General features: G+C 43.7%; 1 protein-coding gene across 2 annotated transcripts; it reads right to left on the bottom strand.

Moving 5' to 3' along the window:
- Positions 1-432: 432 nt before the first annotated feature.
- LOC118790160 (G-protein coupled receptor 26-like) lies at positions 433-10,038 on the bottom strand. Of its 2 annotated transcripts, XM_036547012.1 has the most exons (4): positions 9,314-10,038; positions 7,301-7,414; positions 3,260-3,441; positions 433-440 (listed from the first exon to the last, which is right to left on the bottom strand). In XM_036547012.1, the coding sequence occupies exons 1-4, from the start codon at positions 9,982-9,984 to the stop codon at positions 433-435; spliced, it is 975 nt and encodes a 324-aa protein (XP_036402905.1). In that variant the 5' UTR covers positions 9,985-10,038. The 2 variants fall into 2 exon arrangements, with proteins under 2 accessions (XP_036402905.1, XP_036402904.1); XM_036547011.1 differs by lacking the exon at positions 433-440 and having other exon boundaries at positions 2,957-3,441.
- Positions 10,039-18,323: the final 8,285 nt, after the last annotated feature.

Here is an 18,323-nt window from a genome sequence, read left to right as displayed (position 1 = left end):
CTGCACCTTTTCCTGTGAATCAGTGACATGATAACCTGGAGGGGACCTGTGACTGCTCTCCCAGGTGTTATGTGAGGGAGGAAAAACCCACCTGTTGTTATATAAAGGTGTACACTTCTTTACTCTTACTCATGTACCTAAAGTATGCACACTACCTCATTCCAGCCAAATGGGGCATTTGGGGCATATTATGCCTGTTGCATCATGGAATATATCTATGGCTCTCGAGATATTGGATTAGAAAATCAGGTGCTAATCATACAGTAGTCATTTCATTAATTAAACCAAGTGTTTAAATAGTCTTTTAAATCAGAGGACAGCTCCACATCGATTTGGAAATGAATCCTGGGGAATTGGTCAGGAGGTGGGTTACCTGTTTATCATACTGAAATTGTAAACACAGAGCTCTACAGTATTATCATTATCATGGTGTTACTGCCCTGAATAATAAATAAAAGAAATGGCATTAATGAACAGTCTCAAACTGTGTGGAAAAAGTAAAAGTAAGTATAATATCTCTATATCCACTGTGAAGGTGCTATGCTGAATGTCTTTAGAATCCTTTCCAGCTCACGATTCCTTTTTTTTGCTTTCCTTCAAACGCAACACAGCCGTTTGCACTCATCGTGCATTCAGTCCATCTCCTGCTGAGTGAATATTTTAACAGCAGCGCCTCTGATCACACCCAGAGCTCAGAGATGATGCTGTGTTCCTCTGAACAGCCATTCTCTGTATGTCTTATGGCTAAAAACTTTCATTATACACTCAACGCATAGCTCTCTGTTGCCTGGGTGGAAGCCTGCCTGTCATCTTACAGACTGGATCAGACTGATATGAGTTAAAACACCTGAGTGAGATGAATAAAGATGTATTTTAACTACACTGGAAAACCTGGCCAAATGCATCGATTTTATTTCATAACACACACATTTTTTAAATATATTTTATTTAGTCAGCAGTCTGAATAAATATATAGAGAGGTGTATGTATGTGTATGAGTGTTTGTGTATGTGTGTGTGTGTGTGTGTGTGTGTGTGTGTGTGTGTGTGTGTGTGTGTGTGTGTATATGTGTGTGTGTGTATGTGTGTGTGTGTGTGTGTGCACACGTTGCAGACAGAACAAAACACATCCAATGGAGTGTTCCGTGGATAATTCTGTCAGCACTGACAACCAATCCCAAGCTACCACCCTCCGTCTTGCTAGATCACAATCACACAAGCCTACCTGATGCTCACAGGTGCATACCTATTGGGAAAGCAGTTCCAGGTTAGAAGGGCATGTGATTATATTGCTCTTTGCTGCATCTTTACTGCAGAATGTCTGTTAATACAAACGATAGCAGTGTAGTACCCTGCTGTTACTGTGTATCCTGTAGAACATCGCACACACGAGGTGGTGAAGCAGAACTGGAAAAGGGAATCGGTCTGGCTCAGAGCATCACAGCCGCACGTCAGCGCTGAACATGAGTGACTCCGTTACTGCCCACTTTAACAAAATTCAGCTCAGCTAACAGATTCAGATTCAACCCGACAGATCTAGTAAGTCTGCAGTGAATCTTTCTACAGCCGATTCCAAATTCAAATAATAACCCACACACACACACACACACACACACACACACACACACACACGTATTCACAGACAGCAATACCACTGAGCAGCATAGCAGCATTTTGGACACAAAAAAAAAAATTTGACAAAACCGTTATAAAATATATTCTGTGCAGACACTATGCTGAGATGGTGATGTAATTTAAAACATGAAAAGATTTCTGAGGGAGAATTATGATAAATGGCATTAGCTCAGACACGCAACCAGCCCCGCCCCCAACCTCCACATCCCGCCCCCTTTGGCAAAACACTTCTCGAGAGCATGAGAAGTTCCAGCTCTGTGGCACTGCGCAATTTATGTGTTCACAGAACGGGAGTCATCTAACTCACGAGCAGCTCACTTCAGCCTGAGGGGGTGCAATAAATTAACAACAAAAGTACAAATTAATCTTTTTCGAAGCTTTTGAGGATGATAAATCAAGTCTGTGAAGTTAAGGAAATCTAGGGAAGAAGGCACTGGACGTGTGGGATGATCTCTGAGGGGTGCAGGCGAGCCAGGGCAGGCCCGGTCGAACACACCATACCTCCCCAAACCAGCGAGGGGTGCGGACTTAAGCTGTGGTGTCAGGACGGCCCGCAGAACACGCCTCTCCACCCTGCTGTTTTCCTCTGAGGATGAACCGCTCTGGGGGGTTTGCACATGCACAGGCTTTGAAAAAGCATGAAGTTTCCATTGAGTTGCGCGTTACAAGAAAAGGTCAGACAGCGTCTCGGGTTACACCCTGCAAGATGAGCGCTTCGGTGGTGCTGAAAACGACATGTTGGTAATGTAAGTGCACCAACACGCACTGAAACTAAACACTTTTCAGCAGCGTTTTGATTGAGCTGATTTTTTTGTGTTTTTTTTACTGCTACATTGCAACATCAATGCACCAAAATCTTTCAACTGGAAACAACAAATTATACTTTCTTTGTGACTGTGGTCCTATACCAGCATTTAAAAGAATAAACAATGTATAAAAGCCAAAAGGACAGAGCACTAAGTGTGATGTGTGAAGAAGAAGAATCTCTAACCGCGTGAGTAATCACACATCTAGGGCTCAGCACTGTCCTTCAAAACAGTGGTTTGATCACCACCCATCAACTAAGCTTATAACCCTGATACTCCTGCCAGGGTGAACAGCAGAAAGTCACTGTCCTCACAAGGACAAAAGACAAAGGTTCACAATGATGCTTCTTATCACTCTGTTGATGCTAAAAGTTAAGGTCCAGTATTAGCAAAGGATGCTATCAGAGGCTTTACCACACATTCTGTTGGAAAAAATAAAGAGAGAAAGAGCTACATTTAGCAATATCCATACTGAGATGAATCACTGAACGTGTGGCACTTCACTGGTGGCTCAACGCAGCAGCATTCCAGCGGACGCTGTGACACGGCATGGGCATGACAACGGTTTGGTGTCTCTGTGCCGTTTGGCGTCCCTGACAGCGGGCGCGTGAGGCTGTCTCTGTGCCGTTTGGCGTCCCTGACAGCGGGCGCATGAGGCTGTCTCTGTGCCGTTTGGCGTCCCTGACAGCAGGCGCGTGAGGCTGTCTCTGTGCCGCTTGGCGTCCCTGACATCGGGCGCGTGAGGCTGTCTCTGTGCCGTTTGGCGTCACTGTGCCGTTTGTGGCGGGTGGTTCCTGTCGTTCCCGCCGCCGCGGTGGCCGGACGCGTTCAGCGAGCTCCTCTTCAGCAGCCTGTTGATGATGTCACTGCAGGTCTTCCTGTACTGGAGCCGCAGCAGCGAGTACACAAACGGGTCGCAGGCCGCCTTGCTGTAGGCCAAGCACTTGGAGACCACGCCCCAGTGGTGGCTGATAGGCACTGCCGGAAACAGCTCCACCATCCTGCCAGGACATGGAGACAGAGCAGGATTCAGGCAGGAGCAGCGGAGACAGAGAGCAGGATTCAGACAGGAGCAACGGAGACAGAGAGCAGGATTCAGGCAGGAGCAGTGGAGACAGGGAGCAGGATTCAGACAGGAGCAGCGGAGACAGAGAGCAGGATTCAGAAAGGAGCAGCGGAGACAGAAAGCAGGATTCAGACAGGAGCAGCAGAGACAGGGAGCAAAATTCAGACAGGAGCAGCGGAGACAGAGAGCAGGATTCAGGCAGGAGCAGCGGAGTCAGAGCGCAGGATTCAGGCAGGAGCAGCGGAGACAGAGAGCAGGATTCAGGCAGGAGCAGCGGAGACAGAAAGCAGATTCAGACAGTAGCACTGCATACAGCAGGCAGAGAGTACAGCCACTTTCTAGCATCCGCTGTCAGACAGGAGCCTCAATGGTTATTATTCCTAAAATATGGGGTGATGGTACAGAGGCGAATGCGCTGGACTTTAAGCAGCTGTGGAACTGACTCCTAGCTGGGGCGCTGTTAGTGTCCTGGGTAAGGAACTTAACCTGTTTCAGTCATATATCCAGCTGTTTAAATGGATAATGCTCTCTGCTCAGCAAATACTGAAAACCATGTAATGTACAGTGTAGCAACAATTGCTTACTATGGTTGAGACTTTCAGAAAAGTTCTTAATTTCTCACAGAATGTTATGCATCTGCTCAGTTGTTGCACTTATAATTACAATAACTAACTGTAACTGTAACTTGTACTTATCTTAATTGCTCATTATAATAAAGGAGGCATGGCCTACACTGAAGACATATCCTTGCTACAGAGCAGCACATATTGGTATCTCAGACCAATCAAACAGCAGAGCTTGACATGATTTTTTAATCCTGGAAGTGTTCGCTCTTTATGAGACCCTGTTCTGGAACTGCTACCTGTACACTTGGTGTGTCCTATGTTCACAACCTCTGCGCTCACAAAGGACCTCTGTGGCAAGATGAATGACACACTTGGACACAGTCAGTGGCTACTTTTCACACTACAGGTCACACAGCACTCTACCACCCCAGCTGAAGAGCTCATCTTAGACTCACGGTGAGCACCTTAACCACTGAGATACTCGGGATCCCCACATCCTGGGAGTTCTGGCACCATGGCATGAGATAATGGTTCAGTCAGCGTAAGATGAGCCATGTTTGATTCAGAACAACGCAAACGCCACAGGTCAGCATTTTTCAATTAATTGCATAACTCTTTAATATTAATCCTAAACTCAAATCCTATAAGCAGATTCCATGCCTTGGCAATGAAGGAAAAAAGCTACTAAAGCTACTAGGCCTCCTTTTATGAAAGTTAATTAATTGTGACCCTGCACAGCAAGGATTTTGTGTTTGATTACTGTCTGTTATTGTCTTTCCTATTAATCTCAGCAGGCATTTTGAATATTGTATTATCCACTTCCTCTTCAGTTTTTACACATTCCTGCACACTGAATGTACACACCATAGGCTCTCTCTCTGTATAACAATAAATGGTCCCTTTACATTAGAGCATAATGTTAAAAAATGTAATTGACAGATGGTAGATATTTCATAATTAGATTTAGATGAATGTGTAGACTGGGAGATTGGAGCAGTAAAAAAAAAAAAAAAACATCAGAGAGTCAAATAGATTTTATTTTAGGATTATTCTATGAAGGGTTTTCTAAGCAAACAGTTGTTACACAGCAGGATTTTATAATCGCATTTTAGTAGCATTTTGGTAGAATAAACGTTAAAGATATTAGTGCTTTTAAGAGTACTGGTTAAACAATGTGTGCCCATAGTTCTTCCCTGTGATTGAGGACTCTCTCTTTTTGCGAGGTATCACTTTTTGGGAGCTTCTGATATTAACAGAAAATTAAAACTGAATCAGAGGTGTGGGGATGTTTTACTATCAGCAAAACAAAACAAGTATCAAGAATATTCGCCTGATGGATATGAGCACATGCATATGCATAAGTAATATCATATAGTATATATCATATCCATTTTTTATGCTTATAAACATATTTTATTTATTTCTAAATGGATGACTCTCCAGCATGCTTTGCGCTGCAGCATTGATTGTTGCTCTCAGGTGAAACTCTTAATGACCTTAATGGGCATAATGAAGTGCAGAGACTGTGAGCCAGGAGTGACCTCAGTGCTGGCTCTGCTGCAGCCGTTTGGCACAGCTCCCCCTGCAGGCTGGGGGAGGGGCTGGAGTTTCCCCTCAGTCTGATTACTCTCATTCCTGATCACATGTTCCTCCAGAGGCTGCCTTGTTTTAGCACTTGCAAAAAGCTCTGGTGTTCAGAAGGTGAAAGCCGTCCATGAGACTTCACTAATATACTGGGAAATGCACCTAAACCAGACAAAACTGAAACTACAGCTGTATACAAAGCTATTTGAATGACAATATGGCAATGTTAAACACAGATATTGATTGTCAGCTAAGAGTGTCACAGACTTGTTCTTTTGGCAATGTGTGTATTTTAACACAATGTGACATTATGTGTTATGCACTACTTTCACTGGGTTCTCACTGGGACTTAAGACCACCTCATTTTCTATGGCAAACACAAATGTGGCAGCCCTGACCGCTGATCTCATACCATCCACCACACAGAGCTGCGTGCGCTGCATGAACAAGCAGCAAAATCAAACCTGACCCTCTGATGTGAAAAGCTCTCCGAGCGCAGAACGAAAATATGTAGGGATTTATGACAAATCTTGAAGCTGCAAATTGAAACTATATCAGCTACATAAATAGGTATAGGTCTAATCATAGACAGAATGTGCTGACTCATAAATATATATTACAGCATGAAAGAGCATAATCACTACTGGATTCTCACACAAAGCACATTTTGCTGTTCCCTGCATGGAATTACCTACAGCAACACAAACCTGAATCATAAACTTTCAAATATTTTAAAGTATTACTGGTCTCTACATTACAGCTGAGAAATATCTGAGCATGGAGTTCCTAACCCTTTATTTAGATCAGCGTTCAAACAATTATTAACAATAAAAAACAGATCTTATACTACTTTCTCATGAATATCCATGAAAGCCCACCTCACTGATAAGTGTTTGCAGTGAGTCATTATTCACACGGGACTATATAGGAACAAAAAGCCCAGTGTGCCTTTTTTAATATAGAATCTGGAAAGCCATAGTATAATACAATATCACATTAATTTGGAGTGCATGTCCCTAATCCTTGTCTGATATAGCTGCTGCAGTTTGATTTTCTGAAAGAGCCATACAGCTTCTATTGATTTCCTTTCACAGCAGAAAGAACGAAAGTGGCCTCATAAGCACCTGGGTATCCATTACATCACGGCTAGGTGCTGCAGTGCTCCCGCCTGGGATCAGGGCGGTACAACAGGGCAGGGGTTAGCATAGCGCAGGGCAGGGGTTAGCATAGTGCAGGGCAGGGGTTAGCATAGCGCAGGGCAGGGGTTAGCATAGTGAGGGGCTGGGGGTAGTGCAGTGCAGGGCTGGGGTTTAGCCTATGGCTGGGGTTAGCATAGCATAGGGCAGGGGTTAGCATAGCAGGGCAGGGGTTAGCATAGCGCAGGGCAGGGGTTAGCATAGCGCAAGGCAGGGGTTAGCGTAGCATAGGGCTGGGGCTAGCGTAGCATAGGGCTGGGGCTAGCGTAGGGGTGGGGTTAGCATAGCATGGGGGTGGGGTTAGCGTAACATAGGGCTGGGGTTAGCGTAGCATAGGGCTGGGGTTAGCACAAGGCTGGGGTTAGCAAAGGGTCGGCCCCAGGCTCATGGTACTCTGCACTGCGCGGGACCATCCTGCCCAGGAAGTCACCTGATTCTCGCTGCTCACCTGGTTATCACGTAGGGGGCGAAGCAGACCACGAAGGTGCCGATGAAGGTGCTGATTTTCCGGGTGGCCCTCTGCCTGCGCCTCTTCTGCTCCTCCAAACACCGCTGCCGAACGCTGCCAAAGCAGGAACGTGAGGACCGGCTGACTCAGGGGTGATCATAACCGAAACCGCGCACAGGGCACTGAGACTCCACCAACTCTGCTGTTTGTGTAGCTACCCGAGGCTGTCAATCACTGACCCACATGAACCAATCAAAAGACTCTGCTCTCCACAGCAGACCACTCTGTTTGGTTCAGGTCAGTGAGTCAATGGTAACTGTTGAGAGCTTCACCGACTCTGGGGTTCATGAAGCCTCACTCTTCCACCACTAAAGCAGACCTGTGTGTGACTGGCTGAAAAACTGCGAGGGAGAGGGTGGGGAGGGAGGGGTTGGTGCTGTCATGTCACTGAACATAATGTTCTCTACTTCACCCCGAAAGCAAGAGCCAAGCTGGTCTGCGACTGTGTTCCTGTGTGTCTAACATGCTTGTACACAGAGGAATACCAGCACACACAGTATATATGCAAAATTATTTTTCAGCAGGTATACTAATGGGTTTAAGTCCCACATGGGAAGCATTTAAAATCACTTTCACCTTGAATAAATAACCCTACTTTTAACATATTTTAGTAGTTCTTAAAATAAATCCTGTTACCTCAGCAAATAATTATGCTCTTTTTCTTCAAATCTACAACTGCTGTTATCAGACTAAGGGAAATGAATTAGAACAGTACAATATTATAATGATAATAATAAGCAGAAGAATAAGTTGTAGTACTATCATGTAAGGTCGTTGCAAGAATAGTCTAAATACATAATTATCTTAGATGCAGCAACATATTCATCTTCCTTGCCAAGGCTAATATCAGAAAGCCTCTTCAGCAATGTTTCGGACAGCACAGCTCAATCCTTTTCTCAAAGGGACGAAAAGTTAAAAATGTATAAATCTGTAAACACGAATACGTTTATCGTAGAAATAATTTGCAAGAATCTGCGCAATTGCTTCAATACGAATATCCTGCAGTTCAACGAAAAACTGATCAGATAAACTGGAACATCAGAATCTCACCGGCTTAAAAGGCGGTTCGTTAAGTCGTATTTTTTTTCTTTTTTGTGTGCCTATGAAACTTAGGAATTCCGTAGTGTATATATTTCATCATATCTGGATAAGGGGGAAACATAATTCAGGCTTTCAGGCATTACTAGAAGTTTTAGGGGGTCGTTAGAAATCCTCAACCCTTGGATCTCGAGATCACGATTTTGAATACCTCAGAATTTGGAATTTATCTCCTGATCTGAAACAATTTTTTGGTTATACAGAAATCTTGCAACAATTATTTCGGAAATACCACGTCTGATAGACATCGACAAGTCACCGTAGTTTAAAGTTACCGCGTATAGAGTTAGCTGCATTAAATATGAAAGACGCCCAAGTGTATATGTGCGTAAAAATGGTGCGTAATGAGATTCCTTCAACTTTTAAAGTTGCATAGCTTTGCTGTTTACAAAATACATAATATCTATAGTTTTTAACAAGCAAAATGCCTTTATACATGTACAGATATCGCATTAAAGATGACGCGCTAACAAGGAAATAAATAATGTAATCTCAAAATAATGTGGAATATCATTACACAAATAGAGATCGGGCCAATAAAGATGATTACAGACGTACCATATAAATCGTTAATGACTAAACTGCGAAAAATGTTCATTCACACATGTCACACATGAAAAATGTTAATAATTTAGCCAGGCCTGTTGTTGCAGAGAAGTCAAAAGTGGGACTGGCAGAGCAGTTGGTTATCCCAACTCAAATTAACCTTTGAATGAATGAATGCCGCTTAATAAAAACGAAGGTGGAAAATAATGCATTCATTACTCAAATAATGCATGCATTTACACTGAAAACTCAAGCAGATTCATCAGGACGATTCGCTCTACGGGATGATGTCTGTGGGAGATTCCTTACCTTGGGTGAATGTCCACAAGAAGCATTAAGGTCTGCATTGTAATAATGTCAATCCGTTTACAGTGAAACCGCGCCACTTTGAGCACTTTAAGGTAAGTAACACACAGCACTACTAAAGACAAAAAGAACGTGAGGGAGTGGAAAACCACAGTAAAGATACCGAACTGGGTCCGGATGCTGTTCGCCCTGGTATTACAGAGTGTGCAGGAGGCGTAAAGATGATGGTACCCCACCCAGGAGAAACAAGCCGCTACTGTTGAGAAGGATATGGAATGCACCCACGAGTAGCCCAGTACGAGCGCAGCATCTCTGTGCCGCATTTTTGAGCTGTAACTCAGCGGAAAAACTACGGCAATCCATCTGTCGATGCTAAGGGCTGCCATGCTCAGCATTGAATTTGTCGTCAGGAAGGTGTCCAAAAAGCCAACGGCGTGACAGAACCCCTCTCCGCCTGGGTTGCCCTTGTTGATGAGACCAACCAAAGTCAGCGGCATGTTGGACACGGTGAGCAACAAGTTGCAGAAGGTCAAGTTGAGGATAAACAGCCCCGGCGCTTGCTTTCGGATTTCGGGACTGTACAAAAAGCAGATCAGCACCAGCACGTTGGACAGCAACGACACAATTATGATCACTACCACCAGGAGAGAGGCAACCACCTCCACTGTGTCCATGGTGCGTCCCGCTTAAATATCCGGACTTTCCACAGTTGTATCCAGCCATCAACTACTGCAGCAGAATGGCTTGGTGTTAGCAACGATATTCGCCGACCACCGTGACCCGATACCCCCGTTATTGTCCGAGGAGATGCGCAGATCTGCCTCCTCCACGTCACTGCCCTCAGCCTTGTGCAGGAGTCAGTGGGGAAGCCCTTCAATCCACGAGGGACCGAAATCATCACGATCGAAGCACAGTCTCTCGAGACGCGAGATTAGAGCACGGACGCTCCACCTCTCCGCGGAGGAGCATAAAGCTCCTCAAACCTCCTCCCGCACCGCGTCCGCAGCCGCTGCCTTTCACGCTCCGCATTCCTGAGGACACTGCCTTGCGCTTTCACATGCGAGCCGTTCCGTTATTTCATCATGAATAAACTATGGTTGCACCTTGTCCGAAATGCAAGCAGTTTTCTCATGAGAAATGGTTTCGCCCCTTAATACTTAGTTTCTTTAGTTCCACACCAATTTCAATCTACCATCCAACCGTAACTCCTGGCTTCCTGAAAAACACAAGTGCGAAACATGAATCAGCTTTGCTAGGGGACAAGGTGCAGCCACAATATTGCAAAGATAAAAAAAATCTCTTACCACCTCCCCCTGCTCATACCAGTTAACAGTAACCAATAGGTACCGATCTAGGACCAGTTTTGTCGTTTAGCTAATAATGGTTAAGGTTAGAACCGTGGTTGGGGAGCCTGGTCCTAGATCAGCACTTAAGGGCAACTTTTGCAATCCGATCAAACTGCACCCTGTGGCGTTTTAGAGTAAAGTGGTGTGTAATCTAGGTGATAGGCAGTTAATGATTGGTACTTCGAATTTGGGAGCATTTTATTACTAAATTCAAAATAATTTATTGGCAGATTGTGTTCAAAATAATCAGGCTGGATGTTTTTTTTTTTTTTATTTCTGTGTTATTACTGCATTTATGCAGTTATATATGGAATATAAATGTCATAATGCTGAGTAACACAAACGGTATCCTGCCCATCTTTAATCTCTACCAGGCTGTTTAATTGTAAGCCATTTTCCTTGTTCTTAGGCAGTATAATTTTGTGCTTAGGACTGTCATTCTTTAGAGAGCATGGCTTTTCAATTATTGATGCCTAGCTTGTCTCTGCCTATTAGTCTGCTTCATCAAGTCAATGCAGCTCAGGATTTAGAGGCACAAAGACATGGCTTGCGGCACTCAGAACTGATGTGAAGATTAGCAGAAGGGTGAACATATTAGGCAGCATGTCCTTAAAGCACAGATATTGATCTAAAAGCATTACACATGAGACAGTAGCATGCCAATGTGTGTGTGTGTATACAATGCACGTATCTGAGGATGCGTGTGTTTGCATGTGTGTGTGTGTGTGAGCAAGATGGGGCAGGTGTTTGTTGAAACATATTGTAAAATTAGTCACTGCTAAATTCTGAAATGTGCTTTAGACAGTATGAACATATTTGGTGGGGTAGAACCACAACATTACCCTGACAACAATGAAAGCAGTGAAATTTTTAGTGAAAAGCATTTGCTTTGAAAGTGGGCAAGTGGGAACCTTGGCGTGTGCTCAACCCTCACCAACCAACAGAAAGATAATGACTGGATGTAGCCTTTAAACACACGGCTGATGAGGAGGCAGGGAATATGAGCAGCAGCTACAGCGGCACTTTCAGGGTGTAGGGTGACATGCAGTGAATAAACCTGCAGATTAGGGTTTCTGAAATGCCCTTGCATACCCTTGCAGGCTGAGAGGTGGCGTACTGAGATTACAGGCAGCTCATGGAGCAGGAATCTGTGTGCTTCACAGATGGAGTTTTCCTGTAGAACTGGCCTCAGGATGCGGGAGTTTGGATAAGAGTGTCCAAAGGTCTGCTGCCTGCGGGTGCTCTCCCACATTTCATAAATGAGTTCAGACCAAATGCACAGGACATATTTTGTTTACAGACCAGTGTAGCTCAATCACAGTGCCAATACTAGACCTTTTGATACCATCAATTTACATTACCGGAGTTGCTTCAGTTCAAGTAACATTCACGTCCAGGCTGGAAGCAATCAGAGGCATTTTTTAAGAACACTATATTAAGTAAAACTGGACTGAACGAGTGATTGGTTGATTGTGTGGTTGATTTGGTTTGTTTGATTAACTGAAACAGCACCAGTCCCAGAAAGAGGTGTTATATGGACTACACCCTGTGAGGCTGGAGTCACCTTCACTGTGTGAATTATTATCATAAGATGTTTAACCCTTTCAGATCAGCAACTGGGAAACAATCTATTGATCAATATTGGTAATGTGCTATATGGGCAACCAAAATTGCAAATGGTGCTGCACAAACACATTTTCATCTAAAATAGCTGCTTTTTCCAGGGCATGAATGCATGTAACTTACAGTACACCAACACATGGCTAGTTTGAAGGTTCATTTGAAGGTTTGCTTGGGATGACAACATGACATGAGATAGATGTTAGATAAAACCAGAATGTTACAGGTTCAAATTCTATGCAACAATGTTATTGTATGCTTTAGCCAGGTAATTAACCTTCATAGCATCAGAAAGTATCCAATGATGTGGATGGTAAAATGCAAGCCTTGCTTCTGTGATTGCTGCCTGTATTTCTTACCTTAAATTATGCATCCAAAATTCATTTCAATTCAGAGTATGTTTAAAATGATAGGAAACTGTTTTAGAGAGAACAAGTTTACGTAGATATTTCAGGGTCTGTATCTCCTGTTTTAACATATATATTCATCATTGCATTTTACCAACATCATTTTAGAATTACACAGTGTGCAAAAATTGTTTTTTTTTTGGCCATCTGTATGTCATCACCTGCCCATATTTTCTTCCAATGTTACAACTACTGAAATTATTATTAACACCAGATTTTATTTTAAATCTTGTTTTCTTTAGTGGCATCATTAATGTGTGTGCATCTTTGAATTATTCAGTTTTCTATAATGTCATTTATGTGTAGCTGTTTGCGGTTCTCATTAGGGTCACAGTTGTAATGGAAGTCAAAATCCATAATGAAAGATTGATTCTCTTTTTGAGTCCAATACCTGCTGTACTCTACTCTGAAGGCTGTTGTGTCTCAGGTGGCTGAATGATAAAGACTCCATCAAGCAGAGAGAGACACACTGACCTCCAGGTTCACTCTATCCTTTCAGAGAGGGAGAGTAATCTTTAGGAACAACTGCACATTTGTCAGTTTTGAGTAAATTTGTGTTTACTTGACACCAATGACTTCAGAACAATTTCTCCTCATATCTACAGCTCCTAACACAGAGGGAGGGAAGCCTGTGTGCTCTCTGTGGCAGGCAATTTATTAATCTCATATTTTACCCAGATGACAATGACAGCAAATTGATAGCCTGCAGTGTGACTCATGAAGTATTACATGGGCAGGCAAAGAGGGAGGAATCCTTTTCAAATCCTCAGTCAGACAGTCCAGGACCTGCATCAGACTCCCTTTTCCTTTATTGCTGTATGGAAAGGAATATAACAGCTTTCAAATTTTCTGAGCCCCAGTGAAGAATCGATTTCAATTCAGATCCTTGTTGAAAAAAAAGGATTGGATAAGTGTGAGCTCAAAAGGATGAGAAAAGGGAATCTGAATTAACATGGATCAACACAGAAAAAGATTGTGAGAGAAAAGTTTTTAAATGACAAAGTTATGCAGAATCATTAATATCACTGGAGTGTCAACCAGGATTAAATGCATCCATTTAATCTCAAAACTGGCATTGCAAAGTAATTTGGATAAAATAGCTCCAGCTGTTTGGAATTAAAAGGGAGACCAGCATCTGTAAGTCAGGATCTAAAATCACTGCATTGAGCTGGGGGCTTACAGCAGGTAATGATATGGCATGGATGGCTACTGTGGAGGTAAAATGGACAGTTTGTAATAAATATCAGAGTGAGTTCTCATGGGCTTGTTTACTGATATCCTTGCTGATTATGAGTATGGAGTAATCACAATAGTATAGTATAATCAACTGTTGGCAATGATGGCAGACCAAATTAGAGTTATGGTACTCAATGCAAATATACAGGTCAGGGACTGGCGGTCACCTGTTTGATGCAGATGCTGCACAGATCAACTAATCCCTATATTATATGGATGTGTCACTATTTGTGTATGTTTCTAGCCATCAAGATTAGTTTAAGATCAGTGGATCTGTGCAGCATGTGTCATGAACAGATGCCCTTGCAGAAGCACAGCAGTCAGCAGAGAAGGACATTGCCCTGAGAACAGGCATGTGGGCCTGCATGCAGCCACGGGTTTGGCAAACGGGAATCACAGAGTCATGGCACCGCAGGACATTCCGAACTCCAGCTAGTGCAGTGGTGCATTTGTGCTCGGCAATTTATGTTGATTTTAGATCTTGCAATGTCTCAGGTAACGTCATTATGGATATTCCCCCCAAATTCACCTTAGATCTCATCTCTGGCCACACAATAATATTGTAGTGATCATGCCATGGGACAGGGAGGTTGTAGGAGGACGTTTCTGCCTTGTTACGAGGCCGAGCCGGTCGGCACTCTGGTAACGGTGTTGCGCTGTAGAGCAGCAGGACAGGGGGATTGGTCCCCAACTCATCGTTTCACCTGAAAGATCCCACTCACCACAGTATTTTCATTTTAGTAAGAGATTTGAATTCATACTGCATGACATCAACATGCTTTAATGAGACAGGCCTTTGGCCTTCCTTACGCCACCGCAATGAGTGATGCACGATGACTGTAGACTGCATCGTAGCTGTGGAACAGGAACTATACTTGCTTACTCAGTTTCTGCGGCAAACCTCCAGCTGTTTAAATTCTCGTATGTAATCTAGATATTAATGGAAATCTGGAAACATTCCATTAATTTGTATCCCCCAATGACAACGCACCGACTGTCATTAGCATAATATGCATAAAGTAACAGGCACACCATCATCTGTCAAATTTTAGCATTACATTATTGTGATTTAGCAGACACTCTTATCCAGAGTGACTTACACAGGTTACAGTTTCATCCATTTATACAGCTGGCAATCGTGGGTTAAGTACCTTGCCCGATGGTACAGCAGCAGTGCCCCAGCAGGGAATCGAACCACCACTATGCTACATTGCCAACCTGAGCATCAGGAAATAATTACTAGATATCTTCTTGTGTGATATAAGAGCAAAGAAAACCTGTTAAACAGTAAATTATAGAGAGAACAGATTTAATTGATGTCTAATGTCTAATTTATGTCTTGTTTTGGTGTAAAAGTACACAATAAGTAAAGAACACAGATTCACTGATGATAGCTTATCACACTTTCTGCCTTGTACTCAGAGAATGCTGAGAGAGTTTTGTCAGATGGGCTAACACACAGTAATCTCCTGCACTGAAAGTCACTATTAAAAAGTGCTTTCAGTGGTTAAATGGCCATTCCAGCTCTGTGTTTACCACAGCTTTAATCGTCCAAATGGCAGGACAGAGAGACCGATGCGGAGATTGAAAGGACATCCCTGTCAGACAGGAATGGGAATTATAAAGTTTAGTTTCTCAGGTGAAAAGAGCACCAACAACCAGCAGTACATAAACGTCCTTCACTGCTGCCTGACTGGCCCACAGCCACTGAACCTACTGTGGAACCATTTCACAAATCGAATTTTCCCAAATGGATAAAAAAACAATAGCATAATAAGGATAACATGGACATTCAGTAGAAAGAACCACACTTTACAGTCTCTGGTAAAAAAAACAAAACACAGGCTAAAGAACTGGGGAACTGAATTATGGCCCGTAGAGGCAGATCGTTGGTCATGTGATGTGATCCACAGGCTTTTGCCAGGAATTCCAGCTGGGAGGCTCAGATCAGCTATCATACCTGTGGCATGCTAACTTAGGTAATTTGGTGCAAAATAGTGATGCTTAAGCAAAAATTTTACAATCTTGCCATAAAGGAGAGAACCTTAACAGAGCACCCTGGCAGCCTGCAGATGCTCTTTGGCATAGAAAACAGTGTTCCATAGTTACACAAACAATAACAATGGTGTAATATTTAGATGCTTGTGCTAGGTCCTGCACAGGACACTCCTACAGCACTCTAATGCACTCTATATAAAAACATCCAAATTAGTTTCTATTCACACTGTGATACTTGCTTAGCTTGTTTTGGACAACATAATTACCCTGTAAACACATACAGCATTGTATTTATCTAGGATACAGTACATCACATTAACACTTCTATTGCAAGATATTACTGATTTTTTAAGATGGGACAAGCATTGTGTTTTAAACAGAGGATGGTGTCCTGGCCATCTGACGCATGATTTTTGTCCTGTGTTGTGTTTTAATCAGAATGTCCCTGTTCACAGCGTCCCCAATACCAGCTGCTCGACAGGGGCCAGCAGGCACAGAGAACCGCTCCCTACAACAGGCTGCCTGTACAGGCCCGAAATTAGGGAGCGTCTGTAAACAAACGTCTTCTCACCGCATGGTGAATATGCCTGAGAGAGGGAGAGGGAGGGCACCATGGCCCGGGACAGTGCTCCTCTCTCTGGGATAGCCTCTCACAGCTCCCCTCCTGTGGCTGTTTCCTGTGGGCCAGCTGTACCCTTGGAGAGACAAGCTGCAGTTTTTGAGTCCGGTGCAGCAATATATATATTTTCCTATAACAAGCTGTCATTCACATAGCCATATGAGAGCTGTTTTCAGCATCAAATACTTTGTGCATCTGCCAGGATATTTTTTGGCTTTACAGCTCTGAGTCCCAGTGTTAATGTTATTAAGTGATTTGGGGAAGGAGAGGTGGGAGGCTCTGCTACCGGCTTGGCTCACCCAGCTCTGTTTCCATGGAGAACATCTGCTTATTACTGGCCCGCTCTGTCTTGGCTTCCTGGGGTTGGCTCACTAATACAGGAACACCATGGAGCTCTTTTTCCTTTCAAATAGCATGTCTGAGTTAGAGTTCAGTCTATTCATCAGAGGTTACTGTACGCCTTTTTTCCGAGAAAATGATAAATGTTTACTACCTACAGGAAATCTGTTACAGAACTGAGTGATGTCTCTTGTGTTTTTATATATCAGCACATCACTAATCTGACTTCATTTGAAAGAAAATAAAAGTTTAAAATGAAAATGTCCATTTGCTTCATTGGAAAATTAGGAGAGGTTAGCTGAGAGGTTAGCTATGCATTAGTCTTTTTATACAAAAGGATTGTAATAGTAATTGTGAATGTAAAAGTAATGATTTACAGTACATACAGTGTGGTGCTGTATGAGGGGGTCTGCATTAAGCCACTTTCATTCCCACCTCCCTCTCCCTTGCTGTAGAGACGGGAGAATCAGTCCTATGGTAGACCGACCCCCTGGTTGAGCAGCACGGTCCTCACTGACTCACGGACAGCCCCGGAGTCCTGTCCTTTCCCATCAGCCCCTGCGATTGTGAGGAACCCCGCCCCCCTGCGGTGAGGGAAGGGAGGGGGAGGGGTGGGAGGCATTTCCCTCTTCTGTCCGGGCTCTCTTTGTCAGGCTTGGGGGGTTGGAGCGTGAGCAGAGGGTATGAGATTTTAAATGTCTCGCTATGGAGTGAATCCTAGCCTGTTCATTACGTTCTGACAGGGATGACCCACTCGGAGTCTCCCAGGCACATCTCCTGCAGTGAGCCTCACAGGCCCATCAGCTGACAGTGTGATTCATGTGTTTACTTACAGCTTCAGCTATAGAGATATCCCTGAGCTCTCCCTCATTACTGCACACCATATTGGCCATCAGTCCCCGTGGATTGTCTGCGTGCTGCTTGCTAAAATGAAGGTGCTGTTTGAGGCCGCAGGTGGTTATGGCTGCGGTGGCACTGTGTAGGCGTTTGGTTCAGGTCCAGTGCTGAGGCAGCAGAAGGAGGTCTGAGCTTCATCCCTCCAGCAGCGGGAACCTCTCGGTGTCCCACAATACATGGAGACCCCACTCGCCCCACCCGACCCCCAAACCCGACCCCCAAACCCCAACCCCCCAACCCCAACCCCGACCGGGAACATTAAGATAACATCCCAGGTTATCATGACCAGAGAAAATTTAAAGTAATTTCAAGGTGAGAAAAGTCACCTCAAAGCTTGCCTGTTTGCATGCAGCAATCAATCATTTTGATCTTTAAATGTAGATGAAAAGATTCCCATTTAATCAATTTTACAGTTAAAAATAATCTAGATAGAGGACACAATTTCAGTCTTAAAAGGCACAAAGTTTAGAATAAACCTCATCGAGAACATTTATTCAAATTTTGGGACTTACAGCTAGTGAGAGGACAGGGGCCCAGCTACTGGCTGAGAT

This window comes from Megalops cyprinoides, chromosome 15 (assembly GCF_013368585.1).
Source record: "Megalops cyprinoides isolate fMegCyp1 chromosome 15, fMegCyp1.pri, whole genome shotgun sequence".
Lineage (NCBI taxonomy): Eukaryota > Metazoa > Chordata > Actinopteri > Elopiformes > Megalopidae > Megalops > Megalops cyprinoides.
Note: the sequence above shows the minus strand (reverse complement) of the source record. Positions and strands in the feature narration are given on the sequence as shown.